Genomic DNA, 24,939 nt, shown 5'->3' on the forward strand with positions numbered 1-24,939 from the left:
AAGCTTGTCAACCACTACTGCAATTTTAGTGATGCCATCTTTGTAACTGAATGCATTTTTGAATCCCAAAATGCAACAAAAACAGGGGGATAGATGATGAGTTTTTTAAAGCCCTTTGATAAAGGCTTTTATTAGTCTGAAGAAATTCCAAGCAAGCTCAGCATTTGCTCAAAATTGCTATTAGCTTATTATTTGAAATGGAAGCATCTTACACACCAGCTTTATTAGGACTGGGCTGAATCTGCTGATCATGGAAGTAGTCTCTTAAGCTCTGTCCTGCAGCTACTGTTGTGGGGATTTTGAAGGGAAATCACAACAATTATTTCTAAATCACTGATGGTGCCTAATCTGTTTACTCTCATACATGCAAAATTCCAGGCTTTCATATGAAGTATGTCTGTTGCACTCTTAAACTCTCTACGGACACCTGAACAGCAGCACAGGGGGTCCTTCTGACTAACTCCTTGAAGAGCTGGAATGTCCATATACTGAAGAGAGCTATGAGAGATCCGAGACCCTGTGGAGCAGAAGGTGGAGGTCAAGCAAAGTACCCAAGAGTAATGCAAACAGGACCAACACACCTCTCTGGCCAACTGAATTGAGCCCTTATAGGTAGAACACCCAAGTGAAAGATTTTACCAGACTTTTTAAGAATCATAGCTACACACACAGCTTTAATGCATGTCTGTAGGGGGAGATAATATTTTTATTAGCCTCTTCAATATAATTGGAATAAAACCCTTCTGGGATCAGAGTCCCTTCATCAGGACTAATTGAAGCTCTTAAGTCTTCTGTGTATCTCAATTCTCTTGTATAGACAGACCATTAAAGCTACAACAAAACTCCTGCATGAATAGGAAGGTAAGCAAATATTTTCCAGCAACAGAAGCATGGCCTGTAACACCAAAATTACAGCTGCCTTCCATAATGAAGAGGCATTTCACACCTGCGTCAGAACAAATCAGTCTTCATCCTCCCAAAGCAACCTGCAATCCAGTTTTCAAAGGATTTTTTAAAGATTTCTCTTGGGGATGGGGATGGGCAGTGAGGTGAACAGTGGAGGAGTAAGAAGGGAGAGAGGCAGAAAAATTGCTTAACCAGATTTTGATTTATCCAGTACAAATGCTGGACTATTTTTAGGATGTTGATCACATTTCATGAGACCATTCCTCGTACGAAGATGTTGCTCAAAGTGCATGGTAAATTATGGTTGAATACATCCATGATACATCATGATCCAGAAGGCTGCATTTGCATGGGTTTGTAATTAAGTGAACACCTGTAAGTATATAATCCTTCTGGGACTGACAGCTATAGTTATTTCATGTTGTTTTGTCTACTGCATTTCACCATTGTCTTTCTTGAAAGTTTATGTTAATCCATCTGCCTTTGAGAAACTGTAACGTGAAAAATGTATACAATAGTTCATACACATAGGAGTAAATCTGTTTTGGGCCTGGGCACACTGACATTTATGCTGACATTTAACTGGCACAACGGAATAGTAAGTGATGCCCTGTAAGACTTTCATATAACTGTGTTTCAAAATAATGTGCTACTTGTCTTTTCACAAAGGGCTGATCACTGTGCTATTTGCCAGTCAGAACTTATGAAAGTCTGTTTCTGTCTTTCAGGAAAAGTGGATATTTTGCTAAAACTTTTTTCCTAGACAGACTAGAAAGATAAGGCAGTCTTAAAATATCAAAGACAACAATACTTTCATTATAAATGATCCAGCCACCAAGCCAGGAGGTGTGGGGTTGCTACTCTACCCTTAATTGGTTTAATGGTGGACTTGGTAATGTTAGGTTAATGGTTGGACTGGATGATCTTAAAGGTCATTTCCAACCTAAACGATTCTATGATTCTATGATAAAACAGTAAGGAGATATGAGCTACACAAAATCTGTTGATATTGTTTTAGAAATCACTGCTTCTGATTTTCTAACTGAAAAAAATAGACGTTGGTATAAAATGAGTACCTCTGACACTGTGACACTACATATTTAAATACCAACAGCATATTTGCAGGGTTCCCTGTTTTGCAACATGTAAATACAACAGTCCATTTATTTCCACTTAAACTGTTCAGCTTCATGATACCTGAAATATAAATGTTTGTGTATGAAATCCCTATTATATTTGCCTGAAATTATTTCAGATGGATGTGAAAGCTCCAAATGAGTCTGAAATATCTAGGACTTGAAAAATCTAATCATGCTAAGCTGCACCTACTGCATCTCAGAACCCAAACTTTCTTGCATTTTCATGCAAGAAACATTTAAACATATAGCTGGCTTTAAGTATATGCATTAATCCTGCTGGAGTCAGTAACGCTATAAACATGTGCTTATCAGTTTGGAAAGTGAGGCCTTTAGATATTGTCTTTTTAAATTTACTCCTGCTTTAAATTTAGGGTCCTAAAAATGAAAAGATAGTATCTTTGAAAGGTACTATCTTCAGCTTCAACAGCTAGCATTTTCTGTTCCATCCTTCAGTATTAATTATTACTAGACATATGCAAACTTAAAAAATATTTACTATATTTATAATTTATTTTGAATACAATATCTTCTTTTAAATAAGATAACCTTCTGTTACATTACAGTTACATTACTGTGCATCTTGCGTTTCTTTTGTTGTTTTGCTTTTCTACTAGCTGAGGCTTTCCCCAAAATAAATAGAGAAATAAATGAATAAATCTAACAATTTGCATATTCAGAAATTGCGGCTCTGATTTAAATTGCAAAACAGAGCAACTTTTGGTGCATTGATGGAGCAAAATGCTATACTTAATTCAACAGGTTAAGAGAAAACCTGAAAGTAAGTACAGACTCCTGAGGTTTAGGTTTTTGGTTTTACCCTTCTCTTTTGGAAATGCGCACACCATACCTTGTCCTGACATATTGAGGTAATTCAAAGGGAAGGGGAAAAAAAGTCACACAACAGAATTTATTTTCGTATACATTTTTTTTTTTAATTTTGCATTAAAGAAAGGAACTTCATCAACATTGATTGTCATTTACAGAAAACATTCAAAAATCATGTGTGCATTATTATGGAATGCTAACAGTATTGAACTAATAATTTACAGGACATAAAATAAGACAAAAATCTATTACATTCTAAAGTAATATAGAACCTTTTCATTTGACAGGGATGCTGGTCCTACAAAATTCATGATAAAAAATAAAACCCTCAACGGTCACTTTCTAAATGAATCAGGCTGTATTTTTACTCACATACACATAAATTAGGTCAGTTACATTAAACAAGGGAGAAAGATCAGAAGAAAACTGCAGATGTAAAAATGCTGGATGAACTCCTGGCTCCATGAAAATCAGGTTTTGCCATTGGTTTCAATGGAGCCAGATTTTTACCCAGTATGTCATTGTTCATTTGCGATTTTGCTTTTTGCATCTACAAGCCAGTTAAGATACATCATAATTATTATACAATTAAGCTTAAAAAAAAAAATCACTGTTGATTCTATGAGGCATTTGATTTTAGGAAGGAAATTTTATTCAGCTTTTGAGAGTGATTAATTTTGAGTGTTATTCATATTGTATTTGATTGTTTTTATCACACTTCTTGACAGGCAATGCAACTCGTGTGTGTTACCAACAGTGGTAAGCATGCTTATCAAGTAGCAAGCAACACACCCCCAAAATTCAAATCAAATTGATTTACAACAATATAGCTACAGCCAAGCACCAAATAGCTCAGGGCTTGGAGATCTGGGTCTCAACATCTCATTTCACTCTAACAAAATGAACTGGAAATAGGATAAAAACATTAGATATTTGAAAGTGGGAAGTATATGAAAAATCAGTTTCTCTCATAATCCTAAAAGCAAGGAAGCATTTTCAGGGATATTTCAAAAATATTAGAAAGTTTCATTTAAATCTAAATATCTATTTTAATTATGTTTTTCTTTTTTATAAATTGGTAATCATAAAATACTAGCCATTAAAGTCATATTGGGATGCCAGAAAAGCATCCAAATACTTTGTGTGTTATTTATGCTCCTGCCTGTGTTATTATAGCTGTTGATAAACTGGACATAATTTCTTTTTGTATTATGATCTTTAAAACATGTATTTGGTGAAGGTCAGTTATGGCTTCGGATAATGAGTGACCTGACCTCAAAGTTGAATAAGAAATTAAAGGCATACAAAAATATTTTGCTCATTGGAAAGAAAGAAATGTCGCTATTAATATAACTCATGCCAGAAGGATTCATAAAAGCCATATGCTGTAAGGAAAGATTATTTGCTTGAGCGACCTTTCTTCAAATTATGTTAGTCAAATGCAGTCTGCAGGTATTAATACAATACTTACTGTACAGACTCACTGGGATCATGTTTTATTGACAGTCCCATCTTTTTTTTTTTCCTCATTACAAACAGAATTATACACTAAACATCAACGGCTGGTCAAAAGGCTTTATCTATTACAATCAGTTTCCATAAAAACTGAAGAGTACATTACACTTACAGGAAGCAAGTACATAATTTGCTCTTTGATGTTTTTCCTCTTTAAAAAAAATTGTTACAAAGTCTTATGCTTAAACAGAGACATAGAAAAAATCAGTGTATTCACTGTCCCAAGTTATTTACAGCAAAAATTACAGAGACAGCATACATAGTATCAGACCTTCCACAAGCATATATTAAAAGTAATTACATTTGAAAAAATATTTTATTTGTCTTCTACATTTCTACAATACATATTCAGGTTTCTTTTTTCTTGTTTTGTTTGTTTAGTTTTAAAGTAACTTTCTTTAGTGTTAATCAGATGAGGCAGAGAGTGCAGCTGTAAAATAAGGGATTTTGTTGCTATTCTGATTCCTATTTTATTTATACCATCCATTCATTACAACCAGAGTAATTAGTTTAACATGGGAATTATCTCACAGCAATTAGCATAAATCTCAAAATACCCCATGTATTTGATTTAGCTGGGTGTTGATAACAGCTTAGAGTTCGGTTGTGCTTTATTTGTGGCCACAAGTACAATCACAGAGCCGCTCCCTGTAGCCTGCCAGAGGTCACACTGCAGTCATGCAAGAGGCAAAGACTATCACGGCTAGTTCACTTGCTATGCTACTCAGTGGCTTTTTAAGAATAAGTGCACGAATAAATCCCCATCTACTGCACGAGAATGTGTGGTCCACACTCTGTAGGGTTAAATGGTTTCTTACTAACAACAAAACACCTTTTTTGCCTGATTCTGACATTGAAGTGACACATTAAAAAAACACAAATGTAGTGCATCTGAATCTGAATCCCCAAAGTCAACAGCCTAATGTAGTTACTTTGACTTATTAAGCTGTGTGTCTAATCAAGACAAGTATAAGTGCTTTTTTTTTTTTTTTTTTTTTTTTTTTTTAAAATAAGCTGGTTTTATCTGGAACAGTCTTCAAGGTAAAGCCTGTTCTTTCCTGTTCTTTGTGGTTGACCATCTGGCCCTGCTTGTTTTTCAATGCAGTTGCGTTCTTGTTGCACAAATAAGGGACCAACGTGATCACAATATTGAAAACTAGGAGACATTTTTAAAATTCTGTCCAGAGTTTTACTGCTGCCAAAGTATGGCTATAAATAAGGGCCTCAGCCTTTTCTTGAAGCGCATACGTTTTTCTCAACAGCAGTATCTTTGATCACAAATTAGCAGCTCCATCCAACGAATCCAACAAATAAGCAAAAACACTGTGATATCTACATTAGATGAAGGTTTCTCTTTATGTTATTGTACAGAAGACCACGTGCAAAGCAAACAATTTCTGCAAGTACAGTTACAAAGAAACACTTATAATTTATTTATTGCTGCTATATCAAATGATGTTTTCTTTCACTCTCCTTACATGCTATGTTTGAATTGTGAGTATGATGAAATTATGTAAATGTAGTACATCATGTTACTGAACTCACTGTGAGCAGTATTATCCTCACTGCCTGCAGTAACACCCAGGAAATGTTTCTCCTTCCCCAGAGCATTTTGTGCATTACCTTATTCTCTCAGCACAAATGAAAAGCAAGGATCGTTTGGAGGACACTGACACATCCATCATTTCACTGGACATTCAGGCTGCCTTTTTAGGAGAATTACTGATCTGTGAGCTACCACTGTAGAAATTTTAGGTCTCTTCTTTTCACAAGTAGCTTTTATAGTTAAGTGATCTGCTGCAAACCACTGCTGGGATGGTAAATTACTAGGGTGTTGGGCTTATTGTCACCCTGCCTTACTTGCAGGGGCAACACACGCAGGGACAGTACAGCTAAGTGAGGACATGGAGGCTGGGAGGAAGAGGAGGAAGGAGCCTGCTTCTTACCTCCTGATCAGAGCCTCCCTTGTTGGCTGTAGGTGAGGATCAGCTTTGAGAAAGAGCAAAGATGAATCATTTACCACTCCAGGCCTCATTCATTAGGAGCTAGGAGTAAAAGGAAAAGGAAAGAGAGGCAAGGTCCTCTGGACAGAAGACTGTTCTTTTTAATGGGCAGGTATCATGCTAACAAGAATTTCAGTCACTTGGACATGGCTCCCAGCAACCTGAAAGATTAAAATTCAAATTGAAATGGGACAGTTGGCGAAGAATGTGATTATGAAAACCTTGATGCATAGGGATTTTCGCCCCTCCTTTCCACCTCTTGAGGTTGTCCACCCATCTTCTAGGTGTAGGGAATTCAGAAGATGGAGCAAGTCAAAACCCGTGCATATTTACTGTAAGAATAGGAGCAATGACCATACTGAGAGCTGAGGAAAACCTCTTGGTTTGAGACCTGGAATTAACTCAATGGCTGGCAATATAATCCACTGTAATTTGTCTTTCTGTGTGTGTTCTTGTAATGATAGGTCTATAGAAAACGTGGTGTAAAGCTAGGGATAAGCAGAAACACGTTTCAAAATTCTAGGAAATAGGAGTATTTTTCACTGACACGGTAGAAAACGGGGTCATGTTTGCTTGAGGCGAGAAAAGGAGTGGTCATACCATGATAAGCATTGCTACAGAGGCCTGGGGGTAGCTATGATTTTGTGCATCCCCAAGAGGAAAGGGTAGCTGTTAGCCACGCTATACTACTTTCTCTTTACAGTCATTTCTCCATGTGGTAGCTCAGCATAACTATTGCTGTCGTTGCTGATATACTATCATTTATTCCATGTCTTAACCTTTCTTCTTACATGCCTGCAGCAATTCTGAATATGAGCTCACATTAATGGTACCTAAACTCAGTACCCTTAAACTGCACTTTCTTTTGTCAGTTGTCTAAATTCAGTAACTCATACAAAGCTTGCTTGCATTTTGTTTCCAAAAGGACTTTAACATTGAAAACTGATGGGTCAGTAGGGCTCCACTGACTGTGAAACAACGGGTGAAGTGAGTCTTGCATCAAGCTGAGGAAATGCTGACAGTGAATTCAATTTATACCAATGTTAATTCTAATCACTGGCTAGAAAACCTTGTCTGGGTCACGTTCATTTGGGCAGCTCAACCCATGCCCTTCAAAGCCTCTAACATTCTCTTCCTTATTATCACTGTTATATTTATATAGCTATTTTTAGTAATGAAACATCCCTGAGTGGCATACAGTGCAACATCTGCATCAAGCAGTGATTGTCATTTACAAAGTGTGAAACTTAAAAAGGAAAGAAGAGGACTGGGTCTCCAACACACTGTTCCTAATGGATGTCAGAGATAGGAGTTAGTTTCTAGAGTGGAGGCAGAAAGTGCTGGGATAGGTTGGTAGGTGTGAATACACTATTTTGTCATTTCAGGGAAAAGCAACCTGTTCTGTCTTAGTTTCCCATTCATACATACTTAGATATAACATTTGGACAAAAAACTCCTTCATGTTTCAGTTAGATCTTATTGCCCCGTAGTATATTCCTGGGATGTCCAACAGAAAACAACTCTGAAAATAGGAACCAGCTTCCAGGGTGGACCTTGGCTCTTCTGGAAATAGAAATATCAATGCAGTCAGAAGGAAGGAGGATGGGGGGAGCCTGAACGTCTTTCAAATGTGCACAGCTTCAGAGGGGGTGAAAAAGACAACAGGGAAAAGAGCCATCAGCTGCACTTCTCTAACTGTGCTGCCTGACTGATTTGTGAGACTGCTGCAGCCTTGGAACAGATCCCACAGCCCGGTGGTGGAAGGCTGAAAGGCCAGTGCACACGAGCAGCTTTGCACCCTCTTTGTGTAGAAGTCGTTATGTCAGAAATCCCTGCAAACTATCCTAAAGGGAAATGTACACCTGTGCAAGCTGCCACCATGGAAACAAAGAAAATCACATTACAAAGCTCATCTTCATGGACAAGTCTGGTAGCTGCTCCACCTGGAGCACCATAACCTGGCACAGGCATTGAGACAGCATTTGTGTCCAAGGTGCAACAAGAGGGATAAACTGATCCCTGTGAAATGGAGCTGAAATGAACAACAGGAAGCGTGAAGTTAAAACATTAAAAAACAAGTATGAGGATAACGTCTGATTTGTGCTCCACAAAGCTCAAAGGGGACCTCCTAACACCAAGGGCCTCTGACTTTATGAGGAGTTGAGCACCTTCTGTGTGGTGCTGCAATGCCTCCGTTTTTAGTGGCTCTAGTTAGAGCTAAGGGAGCCTGACAACTTGCAGAATCAATTCCTAAATGCTGCCTATCACAAACCAATCAAAAAATATACACTGCTTTTGGAAACAAGTTGGCTCAACTGAGTGCCTTCTATTACCCTGTTTTTTTGTAGCAATTGTCAAAGCAATCTTTCCATTAGAAGGAAATATGACTCTTGGAATTAATTCTTTATACAAAGAGCTGGCAAGAGTAACATTTACACCAAAATGAAGTCTCTGTGGTAGTGTAACAAACAGCCTACATCTGCTTCCTTGAAGCCAAGGATAATTTAGATCAATGTGGTTGAATAATTTGAGAGCAATGCTAGAAGATTCAATACATGATTTAAATATTCTTTTGTTAAAGATCTGGGGTTAATAAATCACTAAAAAATGTGTCCTATTTGTAAAGCTTGTCACTAAAAAAATCAACAAACACAATCAATTACTACAGAGAGCAGTTGTGACAAATCCTAGTTTTAGAGATTTAATTGAAGGGCTTCAGATACTACTGTGGACTCATGAAAGCCAAGAAGAAATACAGTGCAGCACTAATATTTTCTGGAACGCATTTTGTGACTGGATTATGCAGTTATTTACTTGAATTCATGCTATTTTATTCTTTAAAGTCTATGGATAATCTGAACATATGAAATACAATATCAAGAATTTGAAATTTTGAGTATAAATGACTATGTATCAAAACCAACAACAAAAATTCAGCCTGTAGCATGCTATCATTATTTGTTGTTCTAAACTCGGTCAATGAAGGGCAAAAGAGATACTACTTTACCTATGTGGCCAATCACAAATCACAGAAAATTAAAATTTCTCAGCCTTAGTTACCACAAATAAATACTGTATGAGGATGAATTTTTATTTTCCAGATAAACAACAAGGTTATTTGCTCAAACTCTGTGGAAGTAGTAACAAAAATATAGCAAACTGCTGATAATTAAGCTTATTTGAAGATAAAAATTTGTTTGGCAGTATTTGTAATTGTCTGTACAGGCTATTGCCTATCAATGGCAATGAAGATTTTGTATACCAGCATTTTTAGGACCAGAAGAGAAGAATCTATTTTTATTCCAGGACTGGATACTGCTACCTCTGTGGTCTCTGGCAAGCCATTTAACTCCTTTTCCTTCATTTCTGCATCTTTAAAAAGTGGCAGTAATCCTTACTGATTGAAAAGGTCATGAAGTTGCAGTGATTTAAGGATTAAAAGCCCTGCAGATGATTAAATAATGTCTTTTTCACTGGTGATCTCCATTTGGTTATCTTGCCTAAGACATAAGTCAAAAATCCCAAGGACTGATCAGCTTATTTGAAAAGAACAAAACATTTTCAAGATGTAATATGCAATTGTGAAGGACTATTTATAAACATAACAAACCTCTTTATTTATCAGCACTACGAACAGTAATGTTTACCACATATTCTATATTTCTGTGGGTTGGCTAAATACGTTACTTTTGATATACTGAAAACAAGTTTATGAAGGATTTCAAACAAATATATATGTGTGTGTTCTTGTGTTGGAAAAGACAAGGAAAACATGAATCGTCTGCAGTTAAAACTGAGCCCTTCTAGGCCTCAGTTTGACTTTTTTCCCAAATAAATTCACACAGGCAGTACATAAATATAGTTAATTAAGTTTTTTGATATTAGAAAGTGTTGGAGTTTGGGGTCCTTTTCATGGATTTGCCATGTAAAAAGGGCTGCCAACAGATCAATCACCTTATAAGGGAATGCCAGTTTTTGTGTTTAAGTGGTATAAAGAAGCATCAAGAGCAATGCTTTATTATGTTACTTGAAGACATTTTAATGTAATCAGCAGAGATCAGAAAATGTGCTTTGAATTTGGAGCAAAAAAGGTATTTTAGAAATTGCTGTTCTGTAGGACTAAATAATTTAGAAGAATATGTCACGTTTGCAACAAAATTCTCAGCACAACTAACTTTGCTGTGCAGGTTTTTCTTTTTTCTTTTTGAAGTCATAATGGACCTACATTTATTAGCTGAGAATTTGTAACTGCGCTTGTATCTGGTCTGGCATTGCTAAAACAGAGTAAACAAATGTTGATGCTGTCTAGACTGGATTCTGTCACATGTATCTAACTTGCAAACCAGCTGATGGAGGGCAAGGGATAACTCCACAAAGTGCTTGGAATAGGCTGTGAATTATTTGGTTGTGCAGAAAAGGGAACAGAAGATTGAGACCAGAGCTGTGTGAGTCTGCTGGAAAAGCTGGAGGCATTAAGTTACTGCTGCATCAAACCAAGTTTCTGCACCGACCCTGGGGCCCAGCTGTTTCCCTGTGGGCTCCCTGTGAGGCTGCTCTGTGTGCAGCCTGGCAGATGGTGGGTCCTTCGGCCTCCCTGCCAGTGTGCTCCTCCTCGCCTTGCCTCGGATTGCACTGGCTTTTGTGTGATTTGAAATAAAGAAATGTATGTGCGCGTCATCCTGCCTTCACTTCATTTCTTCTCTACTGCCTGCTTCCTCTTATTTCTGCTCTACTCCCTCCACTGGCGTGCCCGAAGGAGACTTGTCTGAAACAGCTCACAATGAGTAAAAGTGGTGGTAATGACAGAGCTGCAGTAGACTCTGATTCCCTCTTCCATAGCTAAAAAGTGTATGTTTTGTATCTCTGGCAGAATCCAAATACATTAATCATGACTGCTAATTAAACTTAATTAATCCACAAGATTAAGTTCATGGCAGTTTTCCACTCCCCTCTGTGTTTGCCTTTGGTTTTGCAAGCAAACTCACATAAAGTCAATTCAGAGACAGACAGAAAACCCCAATGCTTTGTTCCCCTCCTGAAGTGCATCTAAAATCAACCCTATATATGTATATATATACAGTTATACACGTATAGATATATACATACATATATGCACGTGCATGTAACATACATATATGTATGTGTGTAATGGAAACCATCAGTCCCATCTAGATGATGGCTATGTCAGAAATAGTGATAGCTATATTCACCTTTGTAGCCATGGACATTGCTTGCTTTGACTTTCCTCCTCCTTCCCTCCCTTCCTCCCTCTGCCACTACTCTTCAGAGCCACATTTTAGTCTTCCTATGGTTTTCACTGAGTTCATTATATGTCTTTCCATTGAGTTCAGAAAAAAAAAAAAACAACCCAAGCCTTGCAACTACTTTTCAAAGCAGTATATGTAAAACAAAATTATGTGTGGAATCAGAAAAACGTATGTGTGGGATGGTCTACATCTTTACTCCATGTTTCAGATACTTCACTGACATCAGGTCCTACAATGTTCACTTTTATATATGCTCTATCCCTGTATCAGGGAGAAAATGAAAAAACCTTTTCCTCTCTCCACTAAAATCATCCAGACAAGGCTTTTGCACCATTGGTACATTCCTGATGTTTCATCTACAGACTGCACACATGCACTACATTACACATATCTCAGAAGTGATCCTGTCATTACACGTCGGCAGCTGATAATTTAACTCTGACTGGCAAAGCAAATCTTGATTGCCCAATGTAAATCTAATACATTATTTGGAGAGTAAGAAATGCATGACAGATGGGCTGAGCATCCTTTAAAAGTAGGCATGGGTTTTTTAAGCTACAGCATGTATGCATATAATACCTACATATATATATATAAAAAAGCATATAGCACATATATATATATGTGTGTATTCCATACATGCACCATAATTTCCAAGACAGTTACAAATTTCCACATGCATTAAACTATCTAAAAACATAGAAATAGGCAAGTCTAATAAGTGGAATTTTCTTAAATTATATTTGAACAATAAACAGCAAGAGTAATACTGCAAAGTACTTCTCTATTCTCATGTATATCTACAATAAAATTCTAGGAACAGTTGTCTCCCAAAGCATCCCCCAATAAAATAAAATTAAAAAAAAAGGTAACACCCAGTACACCCAGTGTCCTATATTTGTATATTCATTGTCAGTTCAAAAAAAAAAAAAAGTAAACAAAGAAAAGAGAAAAAAGACATCCCCACTCAGAGTTGCATATTTACATTCTTCAAACTGTAGCGGTGAAAAATAATTCTATTAAGTGCAGGACATTCCTAGTGTTGCAGTAGTGATGTTTTTAATAAGTTCTTCATGAAAACATTTCTTTTTTTCTTAATAGTGATGCATTCCATGACTACGTGAAAATTCTATTATCCCCTTCACTTGCAGCCAGTGGTTGAGTCTGGATTGAAAAGCTCCTTGTATAATGGAGGAAACAGTGTGTTCACTATATCTGGATGAGATTGCTTAAATACCTGTAGTTTCTCTCCGTGCAAGTTGCAAAGTGCAGTAATGGTTGGTATCTTGGCTATTAACTGTGAGACATTAAAATAAAAATAAAAGAAAGAGGGAGGAAGCAAATTTAGCATGAATTACAGTTTGCAAAATAAACTATGTTAACATCTAGTCGGGTAACTGAATGCAATACTCTGAACTCCGTCAAAACTATCCATCCAAAGGACCAGACATTGTTCTTACCATAAGAAGCTAAAAACAATTCTCCTGGAAATTTTAGCCAAGTGCCAAAAATGCATTTAACAAGGAACTGCCTGCAGGAGTTTTTTTTTTTTTAAGGCAGACTCATTCTTGCCAGGGTACCAACTGAAAAGATTAATGGATTGAACAAAAAAATGAAGTAAGAGGTACCAGGGACAAGAGTAAAACTAGCCTTATTTCTCCTATACATTGGAAGCACATAGTGGCTGCTTTTAGCTTACATTAATGCAGCAATACATGGAGAAATGGCTACAAAAAAAAGCCATGATCAAGGACTGCTCGGCTCTTCTTTTTAGCAATTTACCTTTGTCAAAGTCTCATCGTCGAGGTGGTTCTTCTGGATCACATGTTGAAGTGCAAAGTAAATCTTTTCCTGAAGCTTCTGGACTTTCCTTGGCTCTATTAACCAGGCTCGATCTGAGAAAAAGGAAAGCAAGAGCTGAAGTCAAGAATGCACAGATGTGGAGCATGCTCATGGATGAACACCGTGTCCCATGCTGGCAAGCATTCACAGCAATCATAATTCCCATGAGGAAGAACTGCATGATAATTAAGACATGGTTTCAGAGGCAAAGCATCTTAATCCATTAAAGGATGACCTGAGAATTTAATTAACAGATGTAAAGTGTACAGGAACACAATGTTCGCTCTGCATCTCTTTGTTTAAACTAGGATGTTAGAGATAAAGATGGGAGTAGAAATGAAACAGGGCCCAACCATTTTACTATTCTCTGTTGGTACAATCAGTGTTCTTCTAACTTCATATTGGCTAGGTGAAAAACATGTCATGTTATCTTAGTGTCTTAATACATAAATCATAAACATATTGATCAAAACAGTTCTTTGAAAATAATAGAACACAATTATTTAAAAATTAAAATAAAATATATCTCATTATTTACTAGGCTAACATTTTGAGACCAAATATTATACTCTGAATAAAAAGAAATGGTTTCCTTCAAAATAATTTCTTTAATAATTCAAAAGAATTATGAGCTGTTGCACTGTCTTGAAGTGCAAATTTCTCATTATTTAAAAATGTTCTCTTTTTAAACAACACAAAATAAAAGATTATCTGGGAGAATAACAGTAACAGACACATTTGTTTGGAAACCTATATGGCTTCTACTGAACTCAAACCCCAAGTGTAGGAGGTCTTCCTTAAGATCTATATTCTCACAAGTCATAGCTTCTGGAGACAAACATACAGAAAGAGAAGTAGCAGACCCCAAGACAATCCCAAAACCATTAATACAGTGTGTTTACAGCACCATTAAACCTTCTGTTTTCCCATGCTGCAAACTTGTTTCTTCCTCCCTCTCTCCCTCAATCCAGACCAATTCTTGGGTATAGATTTTAGCTTTCAAACAGGAAATAAGAAAATCTTTTATCACAAGGCATGAATTTTCATGTACAAATTGAAAAATGCAGGAAATTCCCTTTCAATTTCAGAGCTTTTTCACCCACTCCCAGTCACTAAAATAACCCACAGAAATTATATGTTGACCGTTTCAATGAGCACACATGCCACAGATGTTGGTGCTGAACAGTATTTCATCACAGGAGGAGCAGGATTCTGCCATTTGCCTGACTGTCTGTGGAGAGAGGTATATGAAAAGTGTCCATCACTGTGAAAAGAGACAAAACCAAACTTCTAACTACTTAACAGATTATCTAGAAAGGAAAATAATCTTTTTGCAAAGCTTAGAGAATCATGCTCCCAGAAGGTAAGCCAATGGATTCTGTGCCACCAGTGGCCATAGAAACAGAATTAGCTGAGGGCACACACAGCATCTACACAAATAAGCACACAGTAATATTTAGACTTCACAGGTTAGGTGCCAAATTTTATGCTATTGAAAAAAACATGCCTTTCAATAGCGTTAAATCAAGGCCTATTACAGCAGACTGGAGCTAAAAAGATTCATCATACAGAGCAATCCTTAGAGATTTATCTTTCTGTCACAAGAATAAGCTTAAAAATAGACTGAGGCTGTTGGAGGATAGGTTTAATCGCTTGTCTGTCATGGAGCATGCTGTATATAACACAAGAGTTTGTAAACTCATGACAAGAGCTAGGTGAAACTTTTACATGTTTGCCTCCCAAAATGAGGTTTCTACCACCTGAAAACCATCTGCACATTTGGCTGGAATTCCCCAGGTACCTCTAGTTATATTTACAAAAGTGCAAGCAAAAGTCCACGGAACAGCGGCTACCCATACAGGATATGAGAAGCAGTGGTTCAATTCTCTACTTTCCCTTTTGGGTTTTGAACTTGTGTATCTTTAAAGAGTGCACAGGCCACTAGGCTAGAGAATAGTGGATGAAAGAAGATGAGGGACAACTTACAAGATCTCTTCTTGCAAAAAGGAAGACAGAAAAAAGGAATGTGGCCAGTCACAATTTCAGAAGAGGGAGTGGCATCCAGGGGGCAGCCAGGTTAGCATCTTGCCACCAGGGTCTGGCATGTTTACAGGTAGAGATGCCTCTTCAACAGTTGCTGGACTCCTACAATTTTAACCTTTGAAGTCAGAAATCAAGTTAAAGAATCACCTCCAAGCAGAGTGGTTAGGTCCACCCTGAAGTGGAAAATCTAGATTTGTGCTCTGAATCAGATGGAAAATGGGGCTGACACTGGGCTTTGCAACCTTAGCAATTATATTAATGGATGGTCTTAGGTCCCCTTACTCCCTATGGGACCACTCTGTTTCCTGTAGAAGACCTAAACACAGAGCAAGGGCACAAGAATCACATTTCAGGGTGGTGGCTTCTGTACAAAAGAAACTTGAATATGACCGCTTCCCATAGGGAATCTCTGTGTACTATATTAATGGATGGAAGGACTGGTGCAGGTATTTCAGTGCAGTGGTGCAGGGCTTCATTTTTTTAATTTTTAAAACATACGTTCCCAAGATGAAACACTTTATTATGAAGAAACTGGAACATCTAGTGTGGAAGAAAAGTGTTTCTTTCTCTGTTGTTTACTGTTATCATTTTTGTATGAAAATAAATGGCAAATTTCCATGTCAGTTCTATCTGTACTGATTTTCCCTGCCTTCCCACTCCCAAACTTGGCAGCCCAGCTGAAATGGGAATTATTTGCACAATACAAATTTGCAGTCTCTTTATGGAAGAGAGATTGGTTTCACTCATGTACATGCTGCTGCAGCCTATCATCTCTTTCTTATTGTGTCTTCTATGACTAGAGGTACACATACTTACAGACTACAGTAATAATCAGCCAGCATGCATCAAGAACTTTCACCTTTTTTTTTTTTTTTTGGTTAAAGGAATAGGAGACACTGTATGTGTTGTCTTGCTTGCAAGTAGGAAAAAGCCAGTTTGGTTGTGAAATGGAGAACTGTGGATTATTGAAATACTTCATCTTGTACCACCACCCTCAGCCCTAAAACTTGATTATAGTGAAAAAAACCTTGGAATTGTCTCTACTTATCTGTGCCACTTAGCGGAAACAGAAACTGCTGTTCAGGAGACACCCATCTCTGAAAGGCTGTATCAGGACTGATGTATATCAGGACTGAAATGCATTACTAGAGTTATTGGAGAAGCTTTTACAACACATGCCTGCAATACAGCTGGCTTAAAGCCAGTGCTGAGTTGCTAGTTTTTTCAAGTACTTAGTACAGCTGCAAGGAGTAGAAATGAGTGTGGATACTCAGGTAACAAGAACTGCCAGCAGATTGCAAGAGATTTTGGTGCTTTGCGAACCAAAGGGACATATGTAGAACTGCAGAGCTGTATCAGAATTTTGATGTCCACCCAATGCCTACCTGCAGCTAAGCACATTTCATAAATTACTTGATCCAAAAATCCATTAAAAACAATGGGAATTTTTCCATTACCCAATTAGGTTTTGCCAAGGCCTAAGACACAGGACACTCTGAGATGCTAGAAGCTTTCTGTGACCAGATTTTGTTGACTATGGCAATAACTTGTTCTTCTTTTCAAGACTACCTGGGAAACAGAAACATGACTTCTTTTCAATTTGACTAGAAATTACAGAACTGAATTCTCTGTCTCCTTACAGATGAGATGCCCCCATATGATCCAAAGTGCTTTGAAGTCAGCTTCAAAATAATCTTATTGTTTCTGTCTGTTCAGCCAACTCCTACTTTTCCTGTTCCTAACTGGAAGAAAATAAACTGAAGAGTGAAAACAACCTCCAGCTGTTACAAAAGAGAAAACAGATCATGCTTACAGGGATCCCACCACCCTCTTCCTGCTTCCCTTGGCTTCATAATGTGAAGTCAACTGGAAACACTGAAACCATCTTCTGCAGCCTCTGTTAACATCTTACTGAAGAACTTCACAGCCCAGAACCCAAACAAATTTCCAGCTTTGTCTTCAGCTTTGCACTGAGTCAGTGTTGTGGTTTAACCCCAGCCAGCAACTAAGCACCATGCAGCCGCTCGCTCACTCTCCCTGCCCCGGTGGGATGGGGGAGAGAATTGGAAGAGTAAGAGTGAGAAAACTCCTGGGCTGAGATAAGAACAGTTTAATAATTGAAATAAAATAAAGTAAAATAGTAGTAATAATAATAACAACAATATAATAATAATAGTAAAAAATAATATACAAAGGAAGTGATGCACAATGCAATTGCTCACCACCCGCTGACCGATACCCAAGCAGTTATTGCTGCCTCCTGGCCAACTCCCCACAGCTTATATACTGAGCATGACGTCACATGGTATGGAATAGCCCTTTGGTCAGTTTGGATCAACTCTTCTGGCTGTGCCCCCTCCCAGTTTCTTGTGCACCTGGCAGAGCATGGGAAGCTGAAAAGTCCTTGACTAGCATAAGCAGTACTCAGCAACAACTAAAATATCTGTGTGTTTTCAGCATTATTCTCATCCTAAATCCAAAACACAGCACTATGCCTGCTACTAGGAAGAAAATTAACTCTATCCCAGCTAACACCAGGACAGTCTGCTGAACAGGCCACTAATGCTAACCAGGAGCAAGCACTGACTGCACATCTCTGTCATGCTCACAGCTTTGGTCTTTTCAGACTAAGGGAGGGCTGATGGACAGGGACCCATCAGGACACTGCAAGTCCCCTGTCCCAGAGTAAGTCAGGGCATCTGGGGGACAGTGCACAGGCAGCTCTCACCCCTGCGCACAGCTGGGACACCTCTGAGGTGGAAATGGTGGCTGTTTGGAGCATCATCGCTGGAACATACTGGCCTAACACCATGAAGAGGCACTGGCTCAACCATTTCACCTCTGAGCAGATGACCACAAGAACTGCTCAAAGGGAAAATAAAAGGAGCAGAGTCCTTTCAGTAGGTGCCATTAATGATGAGAATGAACATGTTGACACCATCTGTGCTAGTCTAATTCTGCCTAACATAATCTCCACCACAGATGTGCAAAAGGGCAAAGTGACCTAGAGGAAGTCATTAGCAAAACAGGTTGGAAAAATAATTAATGGTGGGATTTTTTGCAAAGGCCTTTCTAGAAGTTACTTTTAGTGGGAACTGGGGGGGGTCTACCTCCCCTGAAGCATGTTTAAAAATCCCACACTAAACTGTGAGCTTATCTGCTAGATCCACCTTCTGAGTCAATTCAATCACAAAACCCTCTTTTCTGTGGTGAGACAGCCAGCACTCACTGAACGCATGCTTGACTGTGCAGAGTTATGATATATGAATATATGAAAACCAGCATGTTGCCCCTGGAATCACCGCCTCTCACCTGGAGCTAAACTCAGGACCTCATACAGATTTTTACTGCTCATGCTCTTACCCCCACAGAAAAAGCCCATCACAGTAGGGACTCTATAGCCTGCCCAGGGCTGTGAGTTCTGAGCTCCCTGAAAATGCTAGGAGGAACATGCACCTCCTTGAGTACCATGTTTCTCTGTACATGGTCTGGAGGAATACCAGCCTGCACTGCTTGTCCACACAATCCTTCTCTATGTCTGTTACCCTCAACACTTTGGATCTATTTCCAGTATGTGTAATAGCTGACAGTCTACCAAAAAGAGAATGAAGTATATTTGGGTAATTCAGCTATTCTTCCATTGCTTAATACAGCTTAAATAGCTGTTTAAGTAGGTAGAAATAGAGGTGGACAAGGATGGGGGAAAAAAAAAAAAATCATTGTGGTGTTTGGAATGAATAATTACCTGGTGATATCAGAACAGCAGATGAAAACAAGGCAATCTCCTCCTCAGTCAGCTGTAAGGAACACAAATTCTTTGCAAAGTCAAATGCTTCATTCACCAGATCATCAGAACCTGCAGACCACAGAGGACAAAATCAGTGCTAGAAATTTATCAGCTCTTTAACCTGCCATGAAAAGCCAATTGTTTTGGTGTCAAAAAAAAAATGTGAGTGAATGTCAGTACTTCTAAAACAAGTGCCTTTCATCAGCTATTAAAATTCCACCTACCCCGAAAATGTATCAGTAAAACGCCCACTGAAGCACAAAAATTATCAAGAATTATGGGCATGACCTGTACTAAAATTGCACAGAGATCTTAGAAAACGGTTTTCTTTTCCCAATATGGAAATAAATACTATTTCTAAACACATACTAAATCTAAGAGGTATGAATGACTAGTCCTAAATAACTTTCACATATGTAATTTTATTAATTAACAGAACAAATACTTATGAAAATTTGTGAAAACATCATAAAGACCAAAATGAATCAACTAATGCACATTTAGAAATGCTTTAAACTTGTAATGTTATGTTTGTCCATATGCAAATAAGAAAAATATATACCTATATGATAAATATATGCATTTGAAGCAATTATCTCTGAGTTTGGTCCTGAATAAATTTCTGATAATGTATTAGTCTCATGGATGGGCAAAAGACATCCATCTAGCTACTAACATTTCAGGTAGCACTTGATATCATGTTGAGAATGAAGCAAGTCTTTCAATATGTGAATCTAAATAAGCTTAAAAGTTTTAGGCAAAACAGCATTTTAGGTAAGTCCTTGTCTACATTTTGTTGTAGTTCATCATTTTAGTCCCCTCATTGCTGGGGCTAAAATTGCCTTCTGCAGGACATAATTAGTGGGAGTGGATATATCAAGTATAATTCAACTGTGAAGATAAACTGCTTGGCTCCTACCATAAACTCATGTTTTATCAAAACTTTGAATGGCAGAGTAAGAAATCTGTCTGAAAAACCCTCATGCTGCTCTTTTTTATTAGAGAAAAACACCTATCACTGCTAGCAGCTAGTGGAATCACCTGTTTTCTTTTTCAGTTCCAGCCTGGAGGTTTGGAGGTTTGGGGATTCAATATTTGCTGGAGATTTTCATTGTGGGCCACTATTTTCAGAAAGACAAATCTGTCACTATGTGGCTCAATGTCATTGGTTGAAAAGAAGAAGACCAACATACCCAAAGCTTTAAACATTTGCATCCCTCCATACTTTCCTTCAAACAGAACAGTATTGTTGAGTGGGTTGAAGGCACGGCACATTCTCACCAAAACCACTTCCAAGCAGCCTATCAGACATGAAAAAGAGCAGAAGTACCACACATTACTGCAAAATATCAGAATATAGGAAATTTCAAGAAAATGTTTAGGAAGCCATCAATCATTAGAAACATTAGCAGGGACAGACAGTCTTTGAAGGCATCTAGATGATATGTCTCTGAATGAGAGAAAAAATATCTCTGTCTGCTTTGAGTATAAAAAGGGGTAATTTCTGGTCCAGCCTAACCACTTTTTTTTTTAGGTTGATTTTTGCCCCATTGCAGCAAATTGGCAGCCTGGACTTAATATGAATTTAGACCTGGGCAAATATTTTCAATTTGAAATATTTTATCCTGAAAATTAGGCATTTATTGAAACCCCTTTTTAATAATTAAACCTTTTTTTATACCAAAAAGTAGCTTAATTCAATGTGTATCTAAATTCCAGCTTCATTTGGCTGGAGGGGGAGAACATCATGAAGTGCTTTTAGAGAGAAAATAAAAGTTAAAGTACTGCCAAAAACACTCCTAAACTGGGTTATACTTCTGTTTCCTTTGTTTTTCTTTCAAGTTGGAGAATAGCCAAAGCAACCCTTCTTTTTTTCTCCTTATCTTTCTTTATTATTTCCTAACCACAAAAATATACAGTTTGGGAAAATGAAAGGAAAAATTTTAAGCATCCCTTAATTAAATCCAAATCTCCTGTAAGAGGAACCTTGAATCTGAGTATTCTTTTGCAGATATACTTTTGAGTGAAAAGTCCTGATTGTCTAACTCCTGCTCAGCGTTAACAGCAAAACAGAAAATAAAACCTGATATATTTATACATGTTGAAGCTAAACAGAGTTGTCCGACAGTATGGTCAAATATAACTATGTTTTGCTGCAGGTGCAGGCAGTTGTGTTGTTAGCTTTGTCAACCAAATGAAGTGAGTTACTTGGGGTGCACTTGCATCTGCAGAATTTTTGAAATTAGTATGAGCTTTAAAAAAAAAGTTCTCATGCTACAGGTCAGTTTTTCTAGGAGGTTGCCTGCATGTTTCCAGGGTCTCTGTATCCCTTCCCTTTGCACCTGTGCCCACTGTCTCAATCCAGCCCCACATGGAGCCACAGCCCTCTGTGTACAGAGCGCCGAATCACACTGGCTTTCAGCCTTAATGAAGAGGTCTCTCTTGAAATAGGAAGCACTTCTTATGCTTTAACGAGCCGCCTCACACAGCATCCTGCCTTTTATACACAGAGGGAGCAAGAAACTGATATGGCAGAGTAAATGCAGTTAATTACCAGTAGCTGTTCATTTGGTCATACCATTTTGTCCTCCTGAGTTTGGTGGTGTTACTACATAGTCACGATAAATCTTGTTGTGATTCTTCCAGAGGACAGAAATTACCAAGTCCCACAACAGGGAAGGAAACCCTTTTCCCCCTTGCCCTTATGCACACACGTGCACACCCAGGCACGCACAGAGAGCATGGCCGGAGCACATTGCTGTAATCCGCTCTCATTTATTCTGAAACCAACTGGCGCCAGCAGGGATTTTCCCTCCTGTGCAGTGGCTCGAGGGTATTTCTGTAGTCTCATTAGAAAGATTAGAGATGACCACAGAGGCAGGGCCCTGTGAGCCTACGTTTGTTTCACTAATGACAAGTGGGGATTTTACAGGGTGGCAGATGACTGATTTGACCAGCTCAATTTGCAGGGTCCTTCCACCACATGTCAGGTTGGAGACTGCAGTTTCTGCAATGACTGCGTGTGTGTGTGTACTTAACAACCACTACTGACTGTAGAGGGAAGGGGATCAGAAGGCAGTAACATGATTAATGTGGAAAAATAGGGAAGGGTTAATGTAGCTAATGAAACAGACTGAAATTAGAGCTCCTTCAAAATTAAAATGATTTGTAGAACAAAATAACAGAGCACATTTCTAATGTGCTGTGTGCTAAACCAGTGTCGAGCTTCTGGTGTTTGCCCACCTGACTTAAGGAGGAGAATTTGGTCATTCTGGCAGAGCTCCATGAAGCCTGTTATGCGCTTCGCAAACTCCACCACATACTGGATAGCGTGGGTGATCTGAATGGCACACTGCTGCCACAGAGCTTCTCTGGTCTGCCGGGAAAACACACAGAAATGCAAAACAGTGATCAAGCGGGTTCATCAATGCATTAAGTTCTTCAGGTGGCCTTACAGAAAAGTGCACTCCTCAGACTCCCCCCCATCCCCAGGCAGAGGCAGCAGCACCTCTGCTTCTCAAGGTACCCCACAGTTTTCATTAGAAGGCTATTTTCACAAGCCAATTGCCCCAGTGATCTGAACTCTGTCATTGCCTCTTCAAAGGGGAAGAATACATTGTCCAATGTTAAAATGTGGTTCTAATGTTTGGTTTTGGAAGATAGACAAACAGTGGCACAAACAATGTAAACATCCCAGAGTATGCTTAGGGGAGAAGTAGCACAGTGCTGTTAAGTTATCCAACAGAATATTTTTGCTAGTTTGAAACTTAAAATAATATATAATTAATGTATCATTGCAAACTGAACACGGATCGAGTCAAAATTTGTCTCCTTGGTAATCATTTTCCTTGCACACACAAGTGTGCAATGTAAACTGATGCTCTTGGTTTGCATGCCACAGCCCTGCAAGCTGTGGTCTATTTTTGTTCTTGCTAGTGCTGCACAGCCCCTCAGCTTTTAAAGAACAAGCTGGAGTCTCTTGTGTCTCTTGTGTGATCAGCTCATGTGCCAACTGAAATCTGATTGAAGAATCATTGCTAGTAATGCTGGTGCAAGAGGCACAAAGATTTCTGTTGACTAGACTACATCTGAAGAGGTGCCAGTGGGAAATAGTCTGAACTTGACCTGAGAATCTTGGAGGTAGAACAAAAATGTAGTGTAATGAGATCACATTTCCACCCAGTTTTGAACAACTTCAGTTTAAGGAATACTTTCAGTTTGTCATGATCTATTGTCTATAAGTGACAGATATTTGCTATTCACATAAAAAGGGGATGTGTTTTCAAAACGATAAAGAAACAAAGTCAGGTTGTCTTATTTTCTTAAAATCCTTACAAAAGAGGATCTAATACTGATCACATTAAAGTCACTGAATTTCTGCATGAAGTTTAGACCTGTGGTAATAAGCAAAGCATGGAAAGCTGGGTTCCATAACCATGCCTGAGCTTTGACCTCAACAAACATCCTAACATGTTGGAAAGCTGCTGCTTCTTTTTATGAAGTGTTGCTCCTTTGCTTTTGGTAACCAGCTGCTCAAAGATATTTAAAAGCCTATTTTGACCTATGTCAAACTCACCAGCATATCCTTGCCAAATACATTACACTGTTAACAATTTCAAACCACAGGGAGCAGAAGAAAAAGCATATTACAGGATTGTACCTTGCTCTGGTAAACCTTAATTTCCTCATATGTGTGAGTCTGCCACGCTAGCTGGTGTAGTTCCTCCATTGTATATTGACATGTCTCCAAATGAGATTTAATGATATTCTGTGCAATTCGATCTGCAAAGAGAATAAAAAGTAGCTTGCATGAAACAGTGAACAGTGATTTGCAATAGCAAAATGTTGAAAACATTAGGGTTGTAGGAAAATGCAGATATGAAAAAAAAATGGTTTTTTTCCAATGCTACCTTTCTTATAATTTTATTTCTGAAGATGACTGTTGCAAAGTATTTCAATATTCAACCCAAAGCCAAAGGATGCTTGATAAATAGTGAATCTGCACATGAAAATAACAATGAATCTTGTGAAATTATTCAAAATCTTTTCACTCTAGAAGTGATTTCTTCCCCCCGCCATGTTTAAATAAATGTCATTTGAAGACCTTGGTTACTTGATCACTTCTGTCTGCCCCAAGCCTGTGCAGCTGCCCAGCTCTGGCTGCTCAATCCTGACATGGGCATTTGCATTTCCTTGGGGTGACTCATATCAGAGAAACAGGAAACAGATCTCTCTTCTCTTTTCTCAAGTTAGTATTCAGCTGGATCAATTTCTGATTTAGGTCAATGAACACAAACATAGAGACTGGTGCTAGCAAGAGGTGAAAGCTGGAACTAGTAACCTGGGTTTTAGAAGGAGAGATGGGGGGAATAGATTTCACATACAGGATTGAGTTACCTTAAAGTTATTCTGAAATTGCAGCCTTAGAAACTACTATGTAGCATGGAATGCAGGATGCGAGGGGAAAGGGAAGCATTCAGTGCTGGCCTGAGATCCCACTGAAACTAAGAGTAAACTTCTCAGGGAAGTATTTTAAAGTAGATCATTGCCCTTTAAGTCACTTGAGTGGATTAAAAAGATTTTCACAGAAATTTCCAGCATGAACTCATTAG

At 38.3% G+C, this 24,939-nt stretch overlaps 1 protein-coding gene across 1 annotated transcript in view; it reads right to left on the minus strand.

The window, feature by feature from the left end:
• Positions 1–3,198: 3,198 nt before the first annotated feature.
• RORB (RAR related orphan receptor B) overlaps positions 3,199–24,939 on the minus strand; it is a 50,832-nt gene continuing 29,091 nt past the window's right edge. The window contains 9 exon segments of the mRNA XM_009479883.2: positions 3,199–3,230; positions 3,233–3,342; positions 3,344–3,420; positions 12,893–12,952; positions 13,438–13,550; positions 19,286–19,396; positions 20,521–20,628; positions 22,571–22,703; positions 23,988–24,109. Coding sequence (XP_009478158.2) covers positions 3,199–3,230; positions 3,233–3,342; positions 3,344–3,420; positions 12,893–12,952; positions 13,438–13,550; positions 19,286–19,396; positions 20,521–20,628; positions 22,571–22,703; positions 23,988–24,109 — 866 coding nt within the window.

Source organism: Pelecanus crispus, chromosome Z (genome assembly GCF_030463565.1).
Source record: "Pelecanus crispus isolate bPelCri1 chromosome Z, bPelCri1.pri, whole genome shotgun sequence".
NCBI classification, from domain to species: Eukaryota; Metazoa; Chordata; class Aves; order Pelecaniformes; family Pelecanidae; genus Pelecanus; species Pelecanus crispus.